Here is a 27,829-nt window from a genome sequence, read left to right as displayed (position 1 = left end):
CATCATCGGATGAATGGATAAAGAAGATGTGGCACATATATACAATGGAATATTAGCCATAAAAAGAAACAAAATTGAGTTATTTGTAGTGAGGTGTATGGACCTAGAGTCTGTCATACAGAGTGAAGTAAGTCAGAAAGAGAAAGACAAATACCGTATACCAACACATATATATGGAATCTAAGAAAAAAAAATGTCATGAAGAACCTAGGGGTAAGACAGGAATAAAGGCACAGACCTACTAGAGAATGGACTTGAGGATATGGGGAGGGGGGAGGGTAAGCTGTGACAAAGTGAGAGTGGCATGGACATATATACACTACCAAACGTAAAATAGCTAGTGGGAAGCAGCCGCATAGCACAGGGAGATCAACTCGGTACTTTGTGACCACCTAGAGGGGTGGGATAGGGAGGGTGGGAGGGAGGGAGATGCAAGAGGGAAGAGATATGGGAACATATGTATATGTATAACTGATTCACTTTGTTATAAAGCAGAAACTAACACACCACTGTAAAGCAATTATACTCCAATAAAGATGTAAAAAAAAAAAAAAAGGAGGTGAGGGACTAGTTCTAATAGACATTCAAACATTTATAAGCCCTCTAAAATTAAAACACTGTGATACTGGCACATCAATAGGCAAACAGATCAGTGGAGTAGCATAGAAGATCTACAAATAGAACTGAATACATATGAAACTTTAGTATATAAAAATAAATATATTTTTATTGATATAAATAAAAATATATTTATTGTCAATAACTAAAGTTAGATTATTTGCTGTCAGTCAAGGAAATTAAAAATTTGGAAAGGAGGAAGGATAGAATGAACCCTGTAGTAAGGGATAGGAAATGAGAGGTATTTGTGTGAACTCATGGATTTTACTATAGAGTACAGGTAGATACAGAAATGGGCACTGATGTGTTTATACTTATGTATGAGAGTTTACTGGTGTCTGTTATGTATACATACACCTGTTTTCCAGTTCTGTCTGCTAGGATGATTCATAAACACTGATGGCCCTGTAGCAAAGAGCCCAGTAAAGGAACCAGGGATGCTTGAGAAATGCCAGCTTCTAGTTAGGGCAGGAAAGGTTCAAGAAGAGTGCCAAAACATAAGGAAATGCTCAAAGAATGATAGATAAATAAATAGATAGATAGATAGATAGATAGATAGAAACATAGACAGATGCATAGATACATAGATAAATACATAGATGCACAGATGAATACACAGATAAGATTCACAGACAGACAAACTAGAGAAGACAAAGCTTTTCATTGTAGAAGATAGCTAACTAATTATTGTAGAAAGAATGATGGAATCAGAAAACCTATGTTTGGTAAAAATCAGAAAACTAGCGAGTAAAATTTGAGAAGTAACATGATATTCACATAGTCTCATAGTATCTCCTACAAGATATTTTTTCATTAAAGGATAAAATAGTGACTTTATAGTGAAGAAATCTGGCAGACACCACTTTAACCAAATGTTTATGAACATCTGAAAAGCGGGGAATACCTGTATTCCTAAAAAATGTCAATGTCACTACATAAAAAGAAAGACTCAAGAAATTAAAGTCTGAAGAGACACACAAATCAATGCAACTAGTAATCTTGAATTTTCTTTTGCTCTAAAGAACAATGTTGGGACAATTGGTAAGGTCTATGTTCAATAACAGTATGCATCAATGTCTATTTCCTAATTTCTGTAATTATAATGTAGTTAAGAGAATTCCCAACTTTTAAAAAATAAACCCTAAAATCTTTAAGGAATAGAGGGATATCAAGTCTGCAATGTTTAATTGAGAGACAGGGAGAGAAAGAAGAAATCTGAGGGAACTTATTGAATATCCTTACAACTTTTCTGTGTGAAATTATGTCCCCCCCAAAATTAACAGACCTTTTCAATTTTGAAAAGATTAAACATTACTACACTTTCAAAATAAATAATAAAATGTACTTTTATGTCTTTTACTTGTAGGTCAATAATAACATTATGTTAACAACTTTATTTGAAGAGTTCTTTGTTTTTCCCATATGTTATTAAGGGTTTAGTTTCTATACTTCTGAGTAGAAGGGATGTTGTTAACAATATGTAAAATAATGATTCCATTTCTCAAGAAGACATTAGTCTCTATCTTTTCAAGAAAAACCAATCATCCTATGTGAATAATTACCCAAATGCCTACAGTTACCAACAATGGGATTCACATAAGCACAATACAACTTTAAACTTGAAAGAATTAGCTGCTGGCAGATAGAAAAATAAATAAAATATACCTTAAAGTCATTTAAAATACAAATTATATGGTACACTGAAATAGATATTTTGAAGTTAGCTAAAAAGATTTATAGGATAACACATTTTGTTAAAATGACCCCAAAATTAATAGAGTGAAGTGAAATATAGATGGTAAGCTTTGAGAAGTCAGACACCAATAATCTATTTACCTTCTCTAGAAAAACTAGAAACTGAAAGGAATTATATAAATTTCATTTTTCTTCCTTATCTAAACTTCATATAACTTCTCATCAGTATTTAATGAAAAGTTTATGTACAAAATATTGGATTATTGCTCAATAAGTTATGAGTACAGAATGAAGCACCATTGGTAATTATTAAAGCTAATCGTCATTTAGAACAAAATAAAATATAGACTTTGGAACCAATATTGCTTCACTTCTGCCTCTATTACTGAAAAATAAAAGAAAGAAAAACCAACCAGAGAAAAATAGTAAGCTACTTTTTACCTCTTGCTCTAAAGTGAAAATATTGGTTGAAACGTGAAACCCACCTAGCTAGAAAGTCTGAATTACATTTTCTCTTAGATCATATGAAAATGAGTAAAACATATGACACAAATATTACATTTTCTTAGTAATATTAATATAGCAATGGGCTAACTATATACCAAGCACAGTACTACTACCTATGTAATAGCGTCACAAAGATAATGTAAAAATGATTTTTTAAAAAAACCAACTAAGACAAAACTTTCCTCATCAAGAAGCTCACATCCTACTTAGAAAGATAAGTGAACAATGACTTACAAAAACACTGATGGCTATCACCATGGAGGTGCCAACACTGCCTTAAGTTAGGAGGGACATTACAAGTTTTCAGGCTGAAATTTCCTGAGTTGAGATTTGAAAAATGAGTAACGGAGTCCAGAGGCACAGTAGTGTCCAGGGAAGCAAAAATAGGAAAAATGGGGAAAGAGTTGGGTTTATATGAAGGAGTGGTTTGATATGAGGTGAAAAGGAATACAATATTGTGAATGTCCTAGATACAGAATAAAGGATCAACTAAAAGAAAGTGAGGCTGATCTATTTAGAAACTGCTACAGTGGGCTAAGCTAAGGCAGAGGTAGACACAACTAGACAATGGCAGTTCAATATTATGGCTTCGAAATGGATTAGAGCTGACCACTGATTATATCTGAGATTCAAAGATGTAAGCACATACTTGCTTTGGAGTACAAGAGTCTGGTAGCTCATATTTCAATCCTGGTTCCATCACTTGCTGGCTTAACCTTTAACATGACTCTTTAGGCCTATATCTTTGGTTTACTCCTCTATAAAATTGACATAATAGTATATACTTGACAAAATGCTTTGGAGAATATGAAAAACTTTAGGCAAAGCTCTTAGCAATGTTCCTGGTATTTTATTTAGATAAAATATATAAATAAAAATGTTTTATTTTATTGTTCCTGGTTTTTTATTTAGATAAAATAAAATACCATTAAATGCTAGTTATATATGTTTTTAATATAATGCGTGGAGCTTGGCTGACAAGGAAAATGTTAATAACTTAAATGTGGACACAGAGAAAAAGAGAAGTAAAGGTGTGGTAGAATATGAGAAACATGGTAGGATATGAAACCAGAAAAATCACTGTGGGTCAGAGCATAAAAGGCCTTGAACGTCTTGTCAAGGAGGTTTCAATTTATTTCACAGACACTTTGGAGGCAATGAAAGATTTTGGAAATAGTCATAAAAATCACTGAATGTTTTGGGGAAGAAAACTATGTCTTTATCTTCCAATAAAGGAGATATAAGGGTGGATTACAAATGGAGAGATTGCATATATACAGGGTAATCATTCATTAATTCAACAAATACTTAATAAGAACCTATTCCACTTTAGGTAATCTGTAACATCCAACAGTAGTGGAAGAGAAGAGGAATCATGGGGGCCTAAACTAATAAAGGTAATGGAATATAAAAGCGGAGATAGGTGTCAGAGACAGTGCAGAGTCAGAATCAGCTTGGGACAGAATACAAGGGTTGAAGAAAAGGAAGGAATCAAAGGTACCATTAAAATTGAGCCCCCAAAGAATTGTATTACCATTAACAAAATGTGGGTGAAGTGAGAACATTTTTTAAATAATAAAGTTACTGAATTCAGTTTATAAACATTGATTTGAATAATAGTGGCCTGTATAGAAATGCTTAATAAGAAGTCAAAAAATAAGTTAAAATTGCTTAATAAAGTAGGCCGCACTATTCACTAAACATACAATTAAATGTTTATATACTTGCATTAAAGCCTACAAGTATAGACTGTGATTATTATAAAATCAGTAAATAGGCCTTTAAAGAAAAAGCAAGATAAAATGTATAAAAAATTATATGTGATTAAGAGAAATGCAAATACTTGCATTCATGTCTTAATATATAAAAATGAACATTTGAAGAAAAGGCATTTCTTCTTAAATAATATGTTAAGGAGCATTTTGATATGTTTATGAAATATTTAAGAGAATATTTATGCTGGTGCTTTTTTACACCTGCTCTAGGCATTTCTAATATATAATTAACTTCCCCACCATCACTAAGTAGTTTTTGAGATATGAAAAAGTATGTATGTAAATTGGTATTTAGCTTGATTTTGGTTTTGAAAAAACCTTTACATATCAGGACAAGGTAAGTACATGCTTAGAGTTTCTTAGTTAACCTCTAATTTTCTGTAACATACTAAATAAATGTTTTATATGTTTTAGAATACAAGAAGTATGCCCCACTTTAAATTCACCCCTTACTTTTTTTCATCCTAGGCCTGTCATTTGAAGCTAATAGTAATTCCTCAACCTTTGTAGATTAGGGTAAGAGCCATTTTTATTTTTAAATTAAATTTTCTTACCTTACTTATTAAAAAAAAACAATAGTGCCAGATCCTTGTAACATAAAACCTAAAGCAATACATGATGATAAGCATCACATCAAGTGAAATTAAAGAGAAATATTGAACACTTAGATAAAATAATGGTTTCTATCTTGACCCAAATAGGTAAGTATTGTACTTGTAGACCTAAAACCATTGAATACTTTTTTGTTTAATTCCGTAAGAGATATACTAGTGAACTTACTAATGAAAACATTCAAGTGACACACTTCATGGTCAAAACTGATAAATCAGAGATGGAGACAGTCTATAACATCGAGTCTAGGAGCCTAAAAACCACTAACCCAATGCCAAAAGTCGAAGTAAAAATTTATTTTAAGTTAGGATAGGTGGAAAGTAGAACTTTGTGCAAATAAAAAGTAGGAAAGGAGATCTTGAGAAAGGTGTCAAAGAAAGCCATGCATGGCAAAGTTCCCCAGCACTTAAAAGTTCAGTGACTAATATCTCTAGCCGTTACATGAGACTCAACCCACAGACAGTTCTCGTAAAAGGAATCTAAGAGAAAAGAGTAGTAAACTGCATCTTCTAATAACCCACAATCAAAGGTCATTCTAAAATAGCTGACAATGTCAGGGCCAAACAGTTTTCATAAACGCAGTTCTTCTCATCCTTAACATTTCCTTTTTGAGAACAAAAAGGATGAAAAGAGTTTGAAAAGATGGAGTAGATAAAGAAAACAGGGTTACTGAGCAATCTGACATAGAGGAACACTTCTACAAGGAAAACAAAGTTTCAAAAACTTAGTATACAGAGAAGAGAAACTAGCTACAAATATTACAGAAGCTATGCAATGAAGACTTTGTTTAATCATGCAGTTGAAACAGGCAGTTCTATATGATTTTAAAAGGCTCTCCTGTTTTCTTAAATTTACATAAAAATGTCATTCTGAAGAGAATTTTAGATCAAAGTATAACATCATGACTATATCATATACTAAATAGCTACATGTAATTACGTAATTATTCATTTAACGGCCACTCTTTGAAATATTTAAAATCTCAGATTGGCTTTTCTCTGCCACACAGGATGATAACGTGTACTCAGAAAATACAAACTTTCAACTTTGTTGTGTCAAAGTAATTAATAAAAACAAGATTTCCATATCAAGTGATTTTCATTTATCTGCATTTTTAGATTATTCAGGTCAATGCTTCCATTTTGAGAGAATTAAACTTCTTACATTTATTTGCAGAAATGCTCGAGTTCATTTGGTTATAAACTTTCAGCTTCTCTGAACAATCTGCAATATGTAAGAAGGGTTTAAAATGAAAAAAATCTCCCATCCTAGTAGAGAGAAAGAAGAGTTCACTTATCTTCTTTACCACCCTCAAGTCTCAGAGCATATCTGTGTCATAGCCCAGTGTGTTTATTAAAGTTTTAAATATTTCTGTAAAAGCCTGCTATGGACAGATATTAATAATATGCCAAAACGAAAAACATAAGTTTTGCTAATAAGAAACAAAGGTAAAAACAAAACCGTTACTATGTTGAAAGAACTTTTTTTCCTCAACCTGAAAACTAAGAGTTTCTTTATCACTATTAAAAGTAAAAAATATAGAAAGAAAATTATATACTATTTAAGAACCTAGAAAAAGAATAATAAAATGAACTAAAAGTCATAAATAAATACAAAATTACATTTTACTGAAACCAGTTATGAATGCAATGTTAAAGGAAAAGAATTTATTCATAACACCAACCAAACCCATTAGACATCTTACAATAAAGTAACTAAAAATGATAAGACTTAGATGAAGAAACCTATTAGTCATACAAGACTGCAATTTTTTAAATGTCTGCATACTTCATATGGGGAGCTTTTTTCTTAGAGTCCATTTTTTATGAGTAATTAAACAAAACAAATACGTGTAAAGATATTAAAATATTTTTAAGATTAATAACATTATAGCTTAGTTTCTTACATTTAGAACAAGTTATAATAAAAAACATGCAGCTAATAATAATTACAGAAAATTGAAGCATGCAAATTGCCTCAACTCTCAAGGGCCTACCCAGGTCCTCCCATTAAAATTAATCTCTTTGTCCCTGATTCTATTGTTCAACTTCTACATAACACTATTACAGCACCTACACAATGTTCAGTTGACCCCTGAATAGGGAGGGGGTTAGGGACACCAACCCTCTGTGCAATAGATAATCCTGTATAACTTATAGTTGGCCCTCAATATATGCAGTTCCTCCATATACCAGGTTCCTCCTATACACATTTCTGCATCTTCTATACACAAGATTCAACAAACCGTGGATAGTGTGGTACTATAGTATTTACTATTTTAAAAGTCCGTGTATAAGTAGACCTGCACAGTTCAAATCTGTGCTGTTCAAGTCAACCATATATAAATTTTAGTAAGTCCTAACACACTACTTTGCATATAGTAAGTAATCAGTAATTATGGAATTCAAGGGTAATCCTTCATCGCAAAGTAGTACAGTATATTGAGTGTTGAGCTGTTGTAGCACATTGAGCTATTACTCTATTCAATGAAACTTTCATTTATTTTCTTTTACTAAAATTTATGTTAAATTGGAGATAACATGGCAAAAATAATACTGTCCCAAAAGTCTGATTCATACATTTATATTAACATACTTAAGCCTAATGATGTTATAAATAGTAACCATAATAATTTGCATTATGGAGTTAACATTTGCTGGAAATACAAATTATTTCATATGTTTATTTAAGCCTCACAGTAAATTAAATTAGCTGCATTTTGCAGGTGAGGAAAATGAGACACTAAGAGGTTAAATAATTATCCAAGGTGACAGTGCCATTGCCAGAATATGGACCCAATCAGTATAATTCCAAAGCCCAAACTCTTAACAATGTTAGATTCTTTTATGGCTACAAAGACAGATAGATAGATAGATAGATAACCAATGCCAGAGCAAGTCTGTAACAGAGAATCTTCCTGAACATTAATAAGAAATAAAATAATTTTAATAAAGCACTTTCAATAATTGTACTAAAAGAATAGCTATAAATATAGTTTTAAAACAATCTGAAGGAAGTCTACAAGTACATTTATATATTGACAACATAGTTAAATGGCTTTAGTAGGCCGACTTTTTAAAAGAGTATGTAAATCTGCAGTACATTTAAAGCCTTACCATTCAAATATAAATCTATTTCCTTATTTCCCTTAACATCACCATGGACTTTGAATTTTAATACGTGCAAGTAATAATGAAAAAATGAACTTTTCTCAATAAGGTGAACTAAAAATGAAAAAATAGTAGAAAACTTTTACTTCTCATATTTTATAAACTGATTTTAGCCATTGCCACATTAAATATAATTTACAAGATGTGACATATTGTTTATTTAGTTAGATTGCTAATGTGGCCCTAAGAAATAAAAATGAATTTCATATATCACATCACTGTAGAAAAGTCATAGACAGAAAAATACAATTTTGCCAAATTTAGGAAATAAGGAAACTATAAGGAATTGTTTAAAGCTTCATAAACTACCAGGGAATGTGCAACAGTGAATAAGAAAGGTATTTATCTTTCATTCTCTTTAGTTTTCTATTGCATTGTACCTCAGCTTTCCACATGTATAATGTCAGCAACAAAAATAATATGAAATAACTGAATTAGTCTTAAACCTAGCAGAGAAGTATCATCCCCAAAGGGAAACATATTTCTAAAAGCACTATGCCTGGTGGAATGATAAAACTTACTATTTTAATTTAAAACAGTTTTTAGCTAATATACTTATTCAAACGTTCCTTTTGCCTATGTTGGCAAAAAATTAAAATAATACTTTGGTAATCTTCATGACATTATATTTGGCAATGGATTCTTAGATATGCACCAAAAACACAAGCAACAAAAGAAAAAAGAGATAGACTGGACTTCATCAAAATTTAAAACTTCGGTGTTTTGAACTACACAGTCTAGACAGTGAAAAGACAACCTACAGAACAGGAGAATATCTGCAAATCATTTATCTGATAAGGACCTCATAACTAGAATATATGAAGAACTCTTAGAATTCAACAACAAAACCAAATAACCCAATTAAAAAAATGAACAAAGGACTCGAAAAGACATTACTCCGAAGATATACAAGTGGCCAATATACACATGAAAAGACAAAAAGACTCAAACAAATATTTGTACAGCCATATTCATAGCAGTATTATTTACAATAGTCAAAAGGTGGAAGCAACTCAAGCATCTATCAATGGATGCATGGATTTTAAAAATGCGGTATATACATACAACAGAACATTATTCAGCAATAAAAAGGAAGGACACATGCTACTATATGAAAGAACCTTGAGGACATTATGCTAACTGAAAAAAACCAATCATTAAGGACAAATACTGGATAATTCCACTTATTTGAGGTGTCTAGAGTAATCATATTCATAGTGACAAAGAGTAAAATAGTGGCTGCCAGGGGCTGGTGTTGGGGAATGAAGAGTTATTATTTAATGGTTATACAGTTTTAGCTTTGCAGGATGAAAAAAGTTTTGGAGATGGATAGTAATGATGGTTGCACAACGATGTGAATGTACTTAATGAAACTGAACTACACACTTAAAAATGGTTAAAATGGCTAATTTTATATTATGTACATTTTACCACAATTTTTAAAATTGTTTTAAAATGGGAAAGAACTGGAATAGACATTTCTCCAAAAAAAATATACGATGGCCAACAACTTCATCACTAGTCATTAAGGAAATGCAAATCAAAACTACAATGAGAAATAGTTTTACACCTACTAGGATGGCTAAAAGTTTCTGAAAATGTAAAATAACAACTGTTGTCCAGGATGTAGAGAAATTGGAATCCTCCACGTTGCTGGTGGGAATGTAAAATCGTGCAACCACCATGGAAAATAATTTGGCAGTTCCTCGAAAAGTTAAACATAAAATTGCTATATGACCCAGCAATTCCTCTCCTAGTTTATATACAAAAGAACTAAAAACTTGTATTCAAAAACAACTTGTGCAGTAATGTTCATAGCGGCACTATTCACAATAGTCAAAAGGTGGAAAAAACCCCAATGTCCATCAATGAATAAATGGGTAAAAATATTGTGATATATCCATATAATGGAATAATATTCATCCACAAAAAGGAATGAAGTACTGATAGATGCTACAACAAGAATGAACATTAAAAACATTACGCAAAGTAAAAGAAGCCAGTCACAAAGTCACATATTTTATGATCCAATTTACATGAAATATCCAGAATAAGTAAATTTATAAAGAAAGAGCAGATTAGTGACTGCCAGGGACTGGGATGACTGCTTAATAAGTATGGCACTTTCTTTTGGAGGGAAGGAAATTTTCTGGAACTTGACAGAGGTGATGGTTGCACAATAGTATGAATGTAGTAAATGCCACTGAATTGTATACCTAAAATGGTTACTGTTATGCTATGTGAATTTGACCTCAAATTTAAAAACTGCTAAAAATGGGGTTACGGTTGGAAGCAATATATAAATAATGGAAGTATATGAAGTAAATTACTTCACAAAATCCCCATGGACTATTATATAGGCATTAAAATAATTTGGAGACTGTAAATGAAATCATTTTCATAAAAGTAAATTAAAACAACAATTGTATATTAAATATATGAAAGGTTGCAAACACATATAAATTGCAATGTGGAAAAAAAACAACCCAGGCGTGTTTTTGTCTTAAAGTTATGGAAACAAAACATTTATAAATATATATATATAACATAAATAATCTATCTGAAATACACTTTTTGTCCAATGAAATTCTTGGCTATAGAAAATTCAGTGGTAAAAAGCTTTTTGGAAAACAGGATGGCTCCAAAATCCTTACCTTTTTACTTAATAAACATAAAATAACAAAATACTATGACTCCACTAGGTAAGGTCTACACTTTGTGGATCCCGTTGTACACATTTCTACTGCTGCTTCTGTACACAATGAACACAGCACTAAGCTGTGGCTTTTGGCTAATAAGGGCTACTGGATCCTCCCTGTCCGTATTAACACCACTTCTGCATTAACAGTTAGGCCTAAGAATCAGACACTTTCTTCCTCTTATTAGCAGTATGATTTGGGTATTTTATTTAACTTCTTTGTGTATTTGGTTGTATGTAAAATGGAGATAATTGTGACTTCTCCCATACAGTTGTTGTACAGCTGAAATGAGATAATGAATATAAGCTATGAGTACATTGCCTAGAACACAGAAAATGCAAGCGTCAAACAATTTCTGTATTACAGCCTCAATCAGGGCAGAGCTTTCCATATTACACAATTTCAATCAGCACCAAACCTGCTATTACCAGAGCAGTTTTGTTGACTCTAAGGCACAGCTCATCATTCTGTGTTTCTCAATCCTGAGTGTATATTAGAATCGTTTGGGAAGACTTTGAAAAGAACCAAGAATCACCTTACGATAAACAAAGAGACTGATTTAATTATTTATGTATTGAACCAGACATCCGTATTTTTTTAAAGCTCTCCAGGTGGCTTTAATATGCAGGTAGTGTTAAAAAGTTTTATCTAAAGGCCCAGGCCCAACTCTCTCTATGAAGATTTCTCATCTTATCACAGCCAACAACTGAGGCTTTTCTGTGAGTGCTCTACAGGCTATTCCATTTAGAAAAAGTAGATTAAAGATTTAAGGAACAAGGACTAATCTAGAAATGAAGAAGGATTACTGAAAAAAAAAAATTTCAAGGAAATCTTTTAAAGAAAGACCAAATTTTCTTTTTTAATAAGTAGGAGAGGGCTTCCCTGGTGGCGCAATGGTTGAGAGTCCACCTGCCGATGCAGGGGACACGGGATCGTGCCCCGGTCCGGGAAGATCCCACATGCCGCGGAGCAGCTGGGCCCGTGAGCCATGGCCGCTGAGCCTGCGCGTCCGGAGCCTGTGCTCCGCAACGGGAGAAGACACAACAGTGAGAGGCCCACGTACCGCAAAAAAAATAAAAATAAATTTAAAAAAATAAATAAATAAATAAGTAGGAGAAAGAAGCAGCAGGACAGAGGAGAAAATAGAGAAAAGAAGGGTTTCATGATCGAAAAATGATATGATAATAGTTAGCTCTTATAATGCTCTTTTAACGTGCTTCAATTCCTATTATATGTGACTCTATTACATAGGATCACATTTGATCTTTACAATAATCCAATGAAGTATTATCATCTTCCTTCTACATATGAGAAAAATGAAGCACTGAGATGCTAAGTGAATTAACTAAAGCCATACATTTAAACAGTGGCAGAGTTGGAATTTCGGCGAAGGACTGATTCTAAACTCATTCTCTTAAACCTTGTGTTATATTATCACCCTGTCAAAAACAAAAAAACTTATGTGATGTAAGGCATACACAAAACCTTTATTTCTTATTCCTAAAGTAAAATGTAAAATGATAACTTACTATTATTAAAAAACAAAGTATCAGCAGTGATTATTTTAGAATAGTAAGATTACAGGTAATTTTTAATTTATCTGCATTTGCTAAATTTCCTATAGTAATCATGTATTCATTTTGAAATAAGAAAAAGTAAGATTTTCTTAAAGCAAGTATATCACAGAACTTTTATAGTTCATAGTCCCTAATAAATATATATTACTTTCCAAAACTATTGAGACTTAATGGAAAAAAACTTCTTTAATAAAATATTTTTTCCACAAGAGGCATAACTTTCTTAATTTTCTATTCTGTAGTAAAAATACACTGAAGTGAAAGAAAAAATAATTACCTGTACACTGTCCTCCGTTGGTTGGATCTCCATAATAACCTGGCATGCAGTCTTGACACTGCTTTCCTGTGGTAAGATTTTTACACTGTTCGCACACGTTATTATTGATGCAAGTGCTATGTCCATTACACTGGCAAGCTAAGGAAAATAGTAAAAAGAAAAAAATTTTAATGTCTATATAACGGTATCAAGTATAACTGCCATCAAGACAAAGAATTTATTTTACAAATCTGAATGGTAGCAGAGTCCAACGGGCATTTCCCAAGTTTTTTATTAATGTGTGTCTCAAAATACTAATTAGGACATTATATACAATAAATTCTGTATTGAAATTTTGCATATGACCTGTAAAATGTAGGGGTTGGAAATTTAAGTGAAACATAAAAGTTATAGCTAAGGAGGAAATATCTTTTAACATATTCCTTAGAGATTCATGTGACAATTATGTACATTAACAGGAATAAATAAAAGACCTTTGACAAAGAATGCTAAAATGCATCTTAATTATATTTACATATAATAAAAAGGATCAATAAATATAGAAAATTGTGTGGTAATAAGTCCTTACTTCAAGAAAATACATTAGTTTAAAATTAGCAAACACAGCACTTTTAAATTACTTTGTATAAATGTTTATCTTCTTTGGGCAAGAAAAGCTTCAAGGCTTAATTAAAATTCTATTCGAATGTGAACTAAACAGAAACAGATTTAAAGCATAAGATTTTTTTATGTCTTCTTAATATGAGGTCTAATATGTTTTCATATTAATATTACAATAGAATTTTAAAATTTCAGATGAGAGATAAAGTTCCTATATGAAAGCTCATGTTTAGTGTCTATTGGGGGCATAATACTGACTTAGTTTGGTAACATCTTGTGGAAACACAATAATCATTGTCACTTTCATAATCATTTTCATCATTATTACAACTAAGATAGCATTTAATTGAGCTCTCTCTCGCTCAAGTCAAGAAAGCTAATGTTTAGTCGATTGCAGTTGTTTGTGGCTGGCATCTATATTCTGCTTGGTCCATTTACACTTTGTATCAGTTTTTAAAATATTGTAAATACTACCCCATGGCTAGATAGTGAACCAAGTGGCATACATGAATTATATAATTTAAGCCTCACAACAATTTTGTGTGGAAGGTACTATTTTTAGGGTTCTTTCTAAGATCAGGAGGCCTGCATTAAGCAACTACCCAAAGTCATACATTTAAAGAATGGCAGAAAGAAATGCACAATCAGGATGTATGAATCAAAGACCAGACATTAAATCTCATACCTATTGTACGTAGAAAATTTGAAAGTAAGAGGGAAATCCCAAGAGACTAGCACAAGGTCATCAACATGAGTTAACATCAAAGAGTAAAGAAAAAGAAAAAAGTAAAAAACAAATACCTATATCTTAACAGAAATTTTCAGAGGCATAACTCTATTGCAACATAGTATAGAAATGACATGCAGTCATCATGGAAAAATGTTGAGTAATCTTCCTCTTTATGAAACTGAGAAAATTACAATATAGTTTTCAAATTTTATATTACATTATGAAACAGCTAGGAGAAAATTTAATAACAAGAAAAATATTCATAATAAATTGAGCAAAATAAGGATTCAAACAATATATTTAGAATGAACACAATTTTGTTTTAAATGTATTAATGTGCCCATGGAAAAGTTAATGATGGTTATCTTAGTTTAGTAAGATTTTTATGCATCATCAGTTTTCTACAATAAATTCATATTACTTTTATAATAAGGAAAAATAATGACAAGAACTTTAATTTTTTAACATTGTGCTTAAAATTTTAAGCTATTTTTTCATCGAAAATTTTATGTAAAACCACTAATTAATTAATTCACTCAGGTAAAAACAAAATTTATTGAGTGCTCACTACACGTAAAGCATTATCTGAAAAAGTCAAAATAAGAGATGGGTTACTATAAGCATTTTTATGAAACCCTGGCTACATTTTTTCATCAGAAAAACAAATGTCTTAACTTCTGAATAAAATGACTAAATTTACCAATCTCATCTAATATCCTCCTCATAGATTACCAGTGTAATAATAAAAAAACTTGCCAACAACAACAAGAATTGGGGTATGATGACAACTACGTAAGTAAAACTAGAAAGTATTAACCTACTATACCTCTGGGAATTAAAAGAGGACTCCTGGCATAATGCCACTCAACTGTAACTTTCCTGAAAGCGACAAGTTCTGAAGGCAGTTCTGGGCCATGGTGCAACCAAGAAGCATATCAGCTGCTAGAATGAGATACAGGAAAGTCTAATGTTCCAAGTAATGAATATACCATACAGAAAGCTGGTATAATTTAGACCTAACTGCTGGCAAAATTTCCAGCAAAAAAAGGACAGTCATCGTTGCCGCTTATAACTAGTATGGCAGCAATGGCAAAGGATAAGGTATGTTATAGAAAGCACGACCCAGATATAATAATGGCTGTATCAAACACAGGAAAAGGATATACTATAAAGCCTATGATGATGTTTTATTCTCCACTGCCATCAGGGGGTTGGATCAACAGGTAATGTAAGCTTGTATCTAATAGTTCTTCCAGGATACACTGTAACTTGAAAGGTTCTAATAACAACCTGGTTCTGGAACATGAATGAAACTACAGAGAAGTCATCCACACTGTTTTGTTTAAATTTAAAAACCAGCCCAGATGGCTTCTCATCTATGTACACACAAACAGAAAAAGATGAAAATAAAACATAATGAAAAACACAGCACTTCATATGCAAATAAAGTACATCATTTTGAAAAATATGTGCTCTCTAAAACAGATGTAAAACATTGAAAAGTATCTGTTTGGCATTCTCAACAAAATTCAAAAAAATATATACACAGAAAATCAAGGCTAAAATTTACCCAAAACTTTTTTTCAAAACAGAGCCCTTTAGAAGAAAAGGGAATTATCATTGCTAAAAATAAAACAGGGATTCAAAACAAGAATGTGAAAGAGAAGTGTGAGCTAGTGACAGAACTTTACTATACATGGGGATAGACTAACAACAGCTAATAGGTATGGGTCAAAACCCAGCAGGGCCAGGAGATATAATCTCTGGCATACTCAAAATAGAGAGCTAAACTGAACCATATTTAAAATGCTTAAAGCCTTCAATTGTAGCCCCTATCTGTGAAAAAGGTACTAAAATACATCACAAGCCCAAAGAAGCAGAAAGGAACCTTAACGTGGGTAAGAATGTATGAAAGACAAAAGTCACTTGTGAGAACTTAAAGCCTATACTGATCATATGGGTTGGGTTGAAATTCACACTTTCCATATAGTAGAGAAACCCCAACATCAAACAATAGTGTTAAAACCTATTCTGTAAACAAGAAAAGCCTCATGCAAAAGTAGACATAAATGGACCCTTGAAATACTTCTTCAACTCAGGTCACACAGAACAGAAACTGGAAAAACTTGATTCTGTAAACTGCAAGACAGTAAGTATTTTAGGCTTTGCAGACCATAAAATCTCTTCACAACTACCACTGCTGCCACTGCAGTACAAAAGTAACCATACACAATACACAAACAATTGATAATAGCTATAATCCAATAAAACTTTATTTACAAAAATAGGCAGTCAACCAGGTTTGGCCATCACACCTTCGTTTGCAAGCCTTTGATACAGAAATAAAAGACAATGAAAACAACAACAACAACACTTACTGAATTAAACCTCAAAATGAAAAATCACAAAGCATCATGAAGAAGAGTCAGGCAAAAGAGAGATAATAAAAATGAGAATTGACAACCCAAGAATTGGAGTAAAAGGACAATTAGAAAACAATAAAAATATTTAAAATAATTAAAGGCAGAAAAATGAGAAAATTATGCTTAAAGAACTAAAGTTACACATGATGACAATGTCTCAACAAAAAGAGAGTATCAATAAAAACACAGAAATTATAAAAAAGAACAAATGGAAATTATAAAGTAGAACAGTAAAATAACTGAAATGAGGGACCTCCCTGGCAGTTCAGTGGTTAAGACTCCACACTTCCACTGCAGGGTGCATGGATTTCATCCCTGGTCGGGAAACTAAGATCCCGCACGCTGCACAGTACAGCCAAAAAATAGCCGGGGGGTGGGGGTGGATAAAATTCTACACATACTAACAGAAAAAAAATAAAAGCATTTAAAAAAACTGAAATGAAAAATACAGTAGAGATTCAACAGTAAATTTGAACTGGCAGAAGAATTACCAAATTTGAAGAAAGATCAGTAGAGACCATGGAAGCTGAAGAACAGAGACAACAGAATGAAGAAAAATAAACAGAGCCTCAGCTAAATGCAGGACACCATTAAGTACACCAACCTATGTGTAATGGGAGTGTTGGAAAGATAGGAGAGAAGAAAGAAGGTTAAAATTTATTTGAAGAAATAATTCCTGAAAAATCCCCAAATTTGATAAAAATGTTAATCTACACATCCAAGAAGCTTAACAAAATTTAAGTACAATAAACATGAAGAGATCGATAAATACATTATAATAAAAGTGATAAAAGCCAAAAACAAGTAGAAAATCCTGAAAGCAGCAAGAGAAAATATGACTCCTCACCTAAAAAAACCCCAATAAGATTAATAACCAGCTTTTAATCAGGAAAAATGGGGGTCAGTAGCCAGTGGGATAATATATTCAAAGTCCTGAAAATAAAACTGTCAACAAAAAATTTTCTATCCATCGAGACTGCTCTTCAAAAATTAAAGTGAAACATTCACAGATAAACAAAAATTGAGAGAATTCACTGTTAGCAGATGTGCCTTACAAGAAATACTAAAGGAAGCTCTTCAAGAAGAAAGCATGTGACACCAGATAGTAATTTAACTCCACAAAATATAACAAAGAGCACCAATAACAGAACTGTCATTATAAAAGACAGTAAATATGTATCTTTTGTCTCCTTTCTTCTTTTACAAGATTTTTAAAGATTGTATTTTAAATGATATAAATAATGGTATTGTTGGGCCTATAAAACATAAAACATAATGTATTCCCCAATAACACCACAGAGGAACTGTATTGGAGAAAATCTATATTGGGCCAAGTATATGACATGGTATTACTAGATGGTAAACAAAGATCCACAGAAACAAACAAAGAAAACCAAAAATGGTTAATACAAAGATTAATATAACAAAAGCTATAAGTACATATCCTCCTTTCTTTCCTCAGATTCTTTAAAAGACATAAAACTATATAAATAATAACTATAAAAATGGACTGCTGGGTTTGCAACACATACAGATGTAATACATATAACAATACCGCAAAAAGGGAAGAAAGAGACTAGACCTATATGAGTAACATTATTTCATCTCACTGGAATTAAGTTAGTATAAATCTGAAGCATATTTTAATAAGATAAGCTATATATGGTAAACCCTGGAGTAACCACTAAGAAAATAACTCATGGACTTCCCTGGTGGCACAGTGGTTAAGAGTCCGCCTGCCAATGCAGGGGACAGGGGTTTGAGCCCTGGTCCGGGAAGATCCCACATGCCACGGAGCAACTAAGCCCATGCACCACAACTACTGAGCCTGCGCTCTACAACCTGTGAGCCACCACTACTGAGCCCGAGTGCCACAACTACTGAAGCCCATGCACCTAGAGCCCATGCTCTCCAACAAGAGAAGCCACCATAATGAGAAGCCCACACACCACAACAAAGAGTAGCCCCCGCTTGCCGCAACTAGAGAAAGCCCACACACAGCAATGAAGACCCAATGCAACCAAAATATAAATAAATTTATTTTAAAAAAGAAAGAAAATAACTCATAAAATATAATGAAAAATCATTAAAATTAAAATGTTATAATAGAAAATATTCACTTACTGCAAAAAAATAAACAAATGAAGAGTGGAAGAACAGAAAATTCATGATATACAAGGGAAAAAATAAAATAATTCACATAAATCCAACTGCATCAAAAATAACATTAAATGTGAATAGATCAAATGATTTAATCAAAAGGCAGAAAAGACAGACCAGATAAAAGACAAAGATCTAACTATGTACCCTTCATAGGAGACACACCTATATACACAAAGAGATTGAAAGTGAATGGATGAAAAAAGATATAGCATACAAACAGCAACCACAAGAAAGATGGAATGGCTATAGAAATATCAGATAGACTTTTAAAATGTTACTGAAGATGAAGAGGGATATTTTATAATGATAAAAAGGACAATCCATTGATAAGATATAAAAATTATAAACATACATGCATCTAACAGAGCCTCAAACTACATGAAGCAAACACCGACAGAAATTAAAACAGAAATAAAGAACTCAACAAAAATAATTGGAGACTTCAGTACCTCGCTTTCAATAATGAATCAAACAACTAGACATATGATTTGCAAGGGATTAGAAGACTTGGACAACACTATAAACCAACTGGGCCAAACAGACGTAAATAGAAAAATCCACATAACAGCAGCAGAATATACGTTATTCTTAAGTGCACATAAAAAACTCTTCAGGATAGACAATATACTAGGTCATAAAACAAACCTCAATAAATGTAAAAGGACTGAAGTCATATAAAGTATGTTCTCTAACCACAACTGAATAAAATTAGAAATCAATAACAGAAAATTTGGGAAAATCACAAATTGTGGAAATTAAGCAACACATTCCTAAATAACCAATGGATCAAAAAACAAATCATAGGAAAATTAAAAATTACTTTCAGGTATATTAAAATAAAGCATAATATACCAAAACTTGCAGGATGCAGCAAAACACTGCTCAGAAAAAAAATTATGGCTGTAAAAGCCTACATTAAAAAAGAGAAAAGGTCTCATATCAACCAACTTTGTACCTTAATAAAGTAAAAAATTAATAGAAAACTAAACTCAAAGCAAGCAGAAGAAAGGAAATAATGAAGATTAGAGTGAAAATAAATAAAATGCAGAGTAGGAAAACAATAAAGAAAATCAATAAAGCCAAATACAAACTGTTCTTTGTAATGTGCAACAAAATCAACAAAGCTTTAGCTAGGCTAACAAAGAAATACACGAAGATACAAATTATTAAAATCAGGAATGGAAGATGAGACACACGACTGACAAAGACTGGGGAAAAGGACTATAGGGAAATACTATGAACAACTGTATGCCAATAAATTAGATAACCTAGATGATAGGGGAGATTCTTAGAAAGATACTAACTACCAAGACTTACTAGAGGAGAAACAGAAAATAGGCACAGGCTATAACAATAAAAAGACTGAGTTAGTAATCAACAAAGTGCCAGAAAAGTATAGCCCAAGATCAACTGGCTTAATTCATGAATTCTACCAAACAGTTAAGGAGAATTAACAATTATTCACAAATATTTCCAAAACACAGAAGCAAAGGTAAGACTTCCTAACTCATTCTACGAGGCCAGTATTAACCTAATACAAAGACAAGACAAACTTATCACAAGAAAAGATGATGCCAGACCAATACCTCTTATGATTATAGCTGCAAAACTTCTCAACAAAATACTAGCAAACTGAATCCACTAGAATATAAAAGGATTATACATCATGACTAAGTTGCATTTACCCCAGGAATGCAAGATTATTTAAATATATGAAAATCAATCAATACAACATACTATTAGAGAAATAAAGTGGGGTGGGGGTGGATCACAACATCATCTCAATAGATGGAAAATACTCAACGAACTAGGAATAGCAGGGAATTATCTTAACCTGATAAAGGGCATATATAAAAACTTCATAGCTAACATCATATTTAATGGCAAAAGACTGAAAGTTTTCTTTTTAAGGTCAGGAACAAGACAAAACTGTCCTTACTTGTCACTTCTATTCAGTACTGTACTGGAGGTTCTGGACAGGGCAATTAAGCAAGAAAAAAAAATGAAAGGCAACCAGATTGAAAAAGAAGAAAACTAACTTTACTTTCAGATGACATAATCATCCATACAGAAAACTAAGAAATCCAAAAACATTATTTAATCTAATAATTGTCTTCAACAATGCTACAGATCAATTGTAGAAAAATCTGTTTTATTGTATTTTTATACACTTACAAACTGAAAAGTTTGAGAGTGAAATTAAGAAAACAATACCAAATACAATAGCATCAGAAAGAATAAAACATTTAATAATACATTTAACCAAAGAAATGCAAGATTTGTACATTGAAAACTACAAAACATTATTAAAAGGAATTAATGAAAAGGCATCCGTATTCATGGATGGGAAGACTTAATATTAAGATAGAAATTCATCCCAACTGATCTGCAAATTCAATGCAATCAAATTCCAAAAGACTTTTTTTATAGGAATAGACAAACAGATCCTAAAATTCATGTTTAGAAACAGAGGGCTCAGATTAGGCAATACAATCTTGATAAAGAAAAACAAGAGTTGGAGTACTGACGATTCCCAATTGTAAAACCTACTTCAAAGTTACAGTAATCAAACCATGTGCCATTGTCATAAGGACAGACATATAGACCATGGAATAGAATTAGGTCTAGAAATAATACCATACATCTATGGTCAATTGATATTCAACAAGGGTGTCAAGAAGTTTAACTGGGGAAAGTCTTTTCAACAAATGGTGCCAGGATAGCTTGATATTCACATGCAGAAGGATAAATCTGGACCCATACTTCACACCATATATAAAAATTAACTAAAAAAGGATCAAAAACCTAAAGGTAAGAGCTAAAATTACAAAAAAGTTAGAAGAATATATAGATGTAAATCCTCATGACTTTGGATTAGGCGACAGTTTCTTATATATGACTCCTAAAGCTTAAGCAACTAACAGGAAAAAAAAGATATACTGGACATTATCAAAAAAATGCTGTGCTTCCCTGGTGGCGAAGTGGTTGAGAGTCCGCCTGCCGATGCAGTGGACATGGGTTCGTGCCCCGGTCCGGGAAGATCCCACGTGCCGCGGAGCGGCTGGGCCCGTGAGCCATGGCCGCTGAGCCTGCACGTCCGGAGCCTGTGCTCCGCAACGGGAGAGGCCACAACAGTGAGAGGCCCATGTACAGCAAAAAAAAAAAAAGAAAAAAATCCTGTGCCTCAAATGACACCGTCAAGAAAGTGAAGAGACAACCCACAGAACAGTGGAAAATATTTGAGAATCATATGTCTGATAAGGATCTCATACCCAGAACACATAAATAACTCTTACAATTCTACCATTTAAAAAAAAAACCCTCAATTTAAAAGTGGGCAAATGATTTGAATAGACATTTTCCATAGAAAGTATATGAGTAGCTAATAAGCACATGAAAAGAACACCATAAGTTATAAGGGAAATGCAAAACAAAACCACAGAGAGCTACCACTTCACATCAACTAGGAGGATAATAAAGAAAATGATGTATTAACCCATATTGGTGAGGAGAGTAATTAGAATACACTGCTGGTAGAAATGTAAAATAGTACAGTAGCTCTGGAAAAAGACTAGCAATTCCTTAAAAGGTTAAATATACATTTATCATATGACTAAAAAATCAACTCCTAGATACATACCAAAGAGAAATTAAAACATGTTTACACAAAAACATATACAAATGTTCATAGCAGCACTATTCATAACAGCAAAAGAGTGGAAATAAGCTGAAGACCCATCAACTGATGAGTATGAATATGTGGTATGCAATTTAATATTATTCAGCCATAAAAAGAAGTAAAGGACTGATATATGCTACAATATGGATGAACCTTAAAAATGTATGCTAAGTGAAAGAAGTAAGACACTAAAGACACATTATATGACTGCATTTAAATGAAATGTCCAGAACAGACAAATACACAGAGAAAGAAAGTAGATTAGTGGTTTTCAGGTGTTAGAGGAAAGGATGAACAGGTAGTGACTGTTAAAGGGTATGGAATTTTGTCTTGGGGTAATTAAAGTGTTCTGGAATTATATGATGGTAATAGTTGCACACCTACTGACTATACTAGAAACCACTGAATTGTACACTTTGAAATGAAGGATTTTATGTCATATGAGTTATACGTCAATAAACAAAGTAGTTAGAACTAATTAGATGAGCCGAAAAATAATTTACACAAATTCTTCACATCTCTGTATGTACAAAATTCATAATATTACTTTATCCTTGCTCTCATCAAAAAAGTACAATTTTTTCCTACCATTTGAACATGCATTGGCATGAAGACTTTTTCAGAACAGTGGAATTCAGAAGTAATGGTATGGAAATTTTGAGCTTAGGCCTCAAGAGGCATATATACTCTGCTCTCTCCTTCTTCGAATTCTATTATAAACATATATGTACAGCATCCCAGTCTACACCACCAGAGGATGACAGGCCAAATACAGCAGAGCACAATCATTTGCAGCCTGAGGACCCCTAGATCAAGCAATCAGCTCAAACCACCAGACGTGTGAGTAAAGAATTCTGAGATCATCCAAAACCAGTCAAGCTGCCAGATAAATGGAGCCACAAGAGAAAACTCAGGAGAGACTGGTAGAAGAACTGCCTAGCAGAATTCAGCAAAATAGATGATGCAGAACCATGTGTAAAACTGTTTTAATACAGTGACCCTCGCGTGCTATGTTAAATAACAATGACTAATTAAAAAATAGGTTTAAGAGAAAACTGGAAACATCTGAAGGAAGAATTAATGAATCAAAATATAGATCAGAGGAGATGCAAGGATATAAAATACAGACAAGACAATAAGAAAACTTAGGAACATGGTGAAAAAGCCTAACATAAGTAAATCAAACTTTTAGAAATACAGGCTAGAGTGACACAATGGGACAGATGCAATACTTGAAGAGATAATGGCAGAAAACTTTACAAACATGATGAAAAACACATGTCACAATTTAAAAAAGATGATACTTAGGTACATCACACTAAAATTGCTGACATCCAAAACCTAAGAAAAAAATATATTTTAAAAGGTCAGAGGGAAGAAAAAGACACACTGCTTTCGAAGGAGAATCAATAAAACTGACAGAGGAATTCTTAAGAGAAAGTAGAAGCCAGAAGAAAAGGAAATTACATCTTCAAATTATTGAAAAAATATATCTGTCAACTTAGAATGCTATTACCAGTAAAAATATCCTTCAAATATGAAGACACACACATACACAATAAAAACATTTTCAGATGTATAAAAGCTAATTTATAGCCCAATTGAGAAACACACTACTTTAAAATGTTACATAAAGTTCATCAAGCTAAAGAAATGTTATAGCAAAAGGAAATTCAGATCAATAGGGAAAAATGAAGATCACAGAAAATGGTCAATACATGGGTAAATAGAAAGATATTTTTATTATTATGATTTCTTTATAAGAAAATTGTCTTTTTAAAGTAAAAAATATAATGTAATGTGTGGTTAATAACATATATAGAAGTAAAATATATGGCAGTAATCACACAAAGGACAGGAAAAGAGCAAATGGAATTACACTTTTGTAATATTCTTACCTTATACATGAAGTAGTATAATATTGATTCAAGGTAGACTGTGATAAGATAAAGATGACTATTACAATCACTACAGCAGTCACTAAAAAAAACACAAAAGAGGTATAGCTAAAATTCCAATAAAAGTGATAAAAGTGGACTTTAAAAACACTCAATTAATCTAAAAAAAGGCAAAAGGAGGAACAAACAACAGAGAAAAAAATAAAGGAAATTTTTTAATTGATACCATGATGGTAGGACTAAATTCAATATTACCAATATTATATTAAATCTAAATTGACTAAACAATTTGATAAAAGACAGGGATTATCGAATAGATTTTAAAAACACATCAACAACAACAATAAAAAACAAGACATTTATGCTGCTTACAAGAGATTCACTGTAAATAAAAACACATAGACAGAAGATTTCCACTTCTGCCCATGAAGGTTTAACTGCTGTAAGAACTGACCTCTAGTGTAAACATAAGAAAACTGAACAAAATATACGAAACAACTACTTTCAAGTATAACAGGCAGCTCAGGAATGGCATCCCTGAGAAAAAGAAGAAAATATGACTGCCCTGGCTTGCTATCTGGAGGCAGATTTGAGGATGCAGCCCAGGGAGGAAAAGCCAAACCCTCGTTTAGTTGAGGAAACAAAGAGCAAAGTTCAGGGAGGCCATGGTGGTTAGGCTATGTGGGGCAAAATACTAGAGAAGAGAGAGTTGCACACAGCAATCTATAGACAGGTCCCCTTGAATCTTTGGTTAAATAATGAATTGAACACAGTGTGAAACTCTATGAAGCTGGAGAAAGAACTATCCAAAAACAGTAAGTAAAACAATGTCAGGAATTCACGTAGGACTAGGAATAGCTTATACTCCCAAGAGTCAACGTGGAGAGACCTCTTAATACAAAGAGCATTGTATGCAGAACACAGAAAGGCACTGTCTTAGTAGTGGAAATAAATTAGCACTGAACTTAGGGCTGCTATGTACAGGCCATGACAAATATTAAAAACAATTTTTGAAGTAACACAACTGAATGCCAGAATAAAGTCCAACACACTTAAAGAAATAGAACAAAACTGAATAAGCTAGAAAAAAATCACAATGTCCAGGATAATACCACCAAAAATAACCAACCTGGAAATTTTGATTCATAATCAGTTAAAAAAAAAAAAAAAAAAAATATATATATATATATATATATATATATATATACGCATGCCAATAGAAACAGAGAAAGAAATGGCATACCAATTGGGATGAGTAGAGAAGGATTTTTAAAACAGCTATTAAAAGTATGCTCCATATACTCGAGAATACAGAGTAAAATATCAACATAAGGAGAAAAATGGAAAATATAAAAATTACTAAAATTCAATTTCTAAGATGAAAAAATATATACAATATTTAAAATAAATTTAATAAGGAAAAAACCGTCTTTTCAACAAATGGTGCTTATAGCCATGAACAAAAGAATTAAGCTGGATCCCTATCTCACACCACACACAAAAATTAACTCAAAACAGATCAAAGACCTAAATGTAAGAGCTAAAACTACTAAAGCCTGAAGAGAAAACATAGGTGAAAACCTTTGGGATCTTTTATTATATATGATTTCACAGGCATGAAACCAATAGCACAAGAAAGAATAGAAAAAATAGATAAAACATGAAAATTTAAAACTTTGGTGGGGACTTCCCCGATGGCACAGTGGTTAAGAATCCACCTGCCAGTGCAGGGGACACGGGTTCGATCCCTGGTCCAGGAAGATCCCACATGCTGCAGAGCAACTAAGCCCATGTGCCACAACTAGTGAGCCTGCACTCTAGAGTCTGCAAGCCACAACTACTGAGCCCGCATGCCACAACTACTGAAGCCCGCACGCCTAGAGCCCATGCTCCTGAACAAGAGAAGCCACTGCAAAGAGAAGCCCGCGTACCGCAAGGAAGTGTAGCTCCCACTCGCCACAACTAGAGAAAGCCCTCGCGTAGCAATGAAGACCCAACACAGCCAAAAATAAATAAATAAATTTATTAAAAAAAAAAAAACTTTTGTGCTTCAAAGGGCACTATCAAGAAAGTGAAAGACAACCCACAGAATGGGTGAAAATAATTGCAAATCAATCTTTAGTAAGGGACATATTCAGAATATATAAAGAACACTCACAGTTCAATAATAAAAAGACAAATACCCCAATTAAACAATGTGCAAAGAATCCAATAGACATTTCTCAAAAGAAGAAATACTAATAGCTAATAAACACATGAAAAGATGTTCAACGTCATTAGCCACCAAATGACTGCAAATCAAAACCACAATGAGATACTACTTCACACCCACAAGGATGACTACAATCAAAACGATGTGAATGGAATTACTAAGTGATAAAAAGAAACAAAATTGAGTTACTTGTAGTGAGGTGGATGGACCTTGAGTCTGTCACAGAGAGTGAAGTAAATCAGAAAGAAAAAAATAAATACAGTATGCTAACACATATATATGGAATCTAAAAACAAACAAACAAACAATGGTGCTAATGAACCTAGTTGCAAGGCAGGAATAAAGATGTAGACATAGAGAATGGACTTGAGGACATGGAGTGGGAGCGGGAAGCTGGGGCAAAGTGAGAGTAGCATCGACATATATACACTACCGAATGTAAAATAGTTAGCTAGTGGGAAGCAGCCGCATAGCACAGGGAGATCAGCTCTGTGCTTTGTGATGACCCATAAGGAGGATGCGAGGGAGGCTCAAGAGGGAGGGGATATGGGGACGTGTGTATGCATATGGCTAATTCACTTTGTTGTGCAACAGAAGCTAACACATATTGTGAAGCAATTATACTCCAATAAAGATCTATTTTTAAAAAAAACGATGTGAAATAAGCAATGTTGGCAAGGATGTAGAGTAACTGTAACCCTCATGCACTGCTGGTGGAAATGTAAAATAACACAGCGGCTTTGAAACAGTCAGGCAGTTCCTCAAAAGGTTAAACATGGTTACCATATGACCTAGGTATTCCATTTCCAAGGTAATGAAAATATGTCCACACATAAACTTGTACATGAATATTCATAGATGCATTATTTTAAAAACCAGAAATTAGAAACACTCAAATGTTCATCAAATGATGAATGAATAAACAAAATGTAGTATAGTCATACAATGGAATATTATTTGGTAATAAAAAGAAATGAAGCACTGCTATATGCCACAACACGGATAAACCTTGAAAACACTATGCGGTGTGAAAGAAGCCAGTAAAAGAAGACTACAATTATATGACTCAATTTATATAAAATCTTCAGGATATGTAAATCCATAGCTGACAAGGGTGGGGGGGTGGTTAAACAGGCCATGACTGCTAATAAGTACAAGGTTTCTTTAAAAGATGATAAAAGTGTTTTTAAACTG

General features: G+C 32.7%; 1 protein-coding gene across 1 annotated transcript in view; it reads right to left on the bottom strand.

Moving 5' to 3' along the window:
• Positions 1–27,829, bottom strand: part of ATRNL1 (attractin like 1) — a 702,872-nt gene that overhangs the window by 504,482 nt on the left and 170,561 nt on the right. Inside the window, exon 19 of the mRNA XM_032609094.1 lies at positions 12,931–13,068. Coding sequence (XP_032464985.1) covers positions 12,931–13,068 — 138 coding nt within the window. The remainder of the gene's footprint in view (positions 1–12,930; positions 13,069–27,829) is intronic.

This window comes from Phocoena sinus, chromosome 16, assembly GCF_008692025.1.
Source record: "Phocoena sinus isolate mPhoSin1 chromosome 16, mPhoSin1.pri, whole genome shotgun sequence".
Classification (NCBI taxonomy): domain Eukaryota; kingdom Metazoa; phylum Chordata; class Mammalia; order Artiodactyla; family Phocoenidae; genus Phocoena; species Phocoena sinus.
This window is presented reverse-complemented; position numbering and strand designations above follow the sequence as displayed.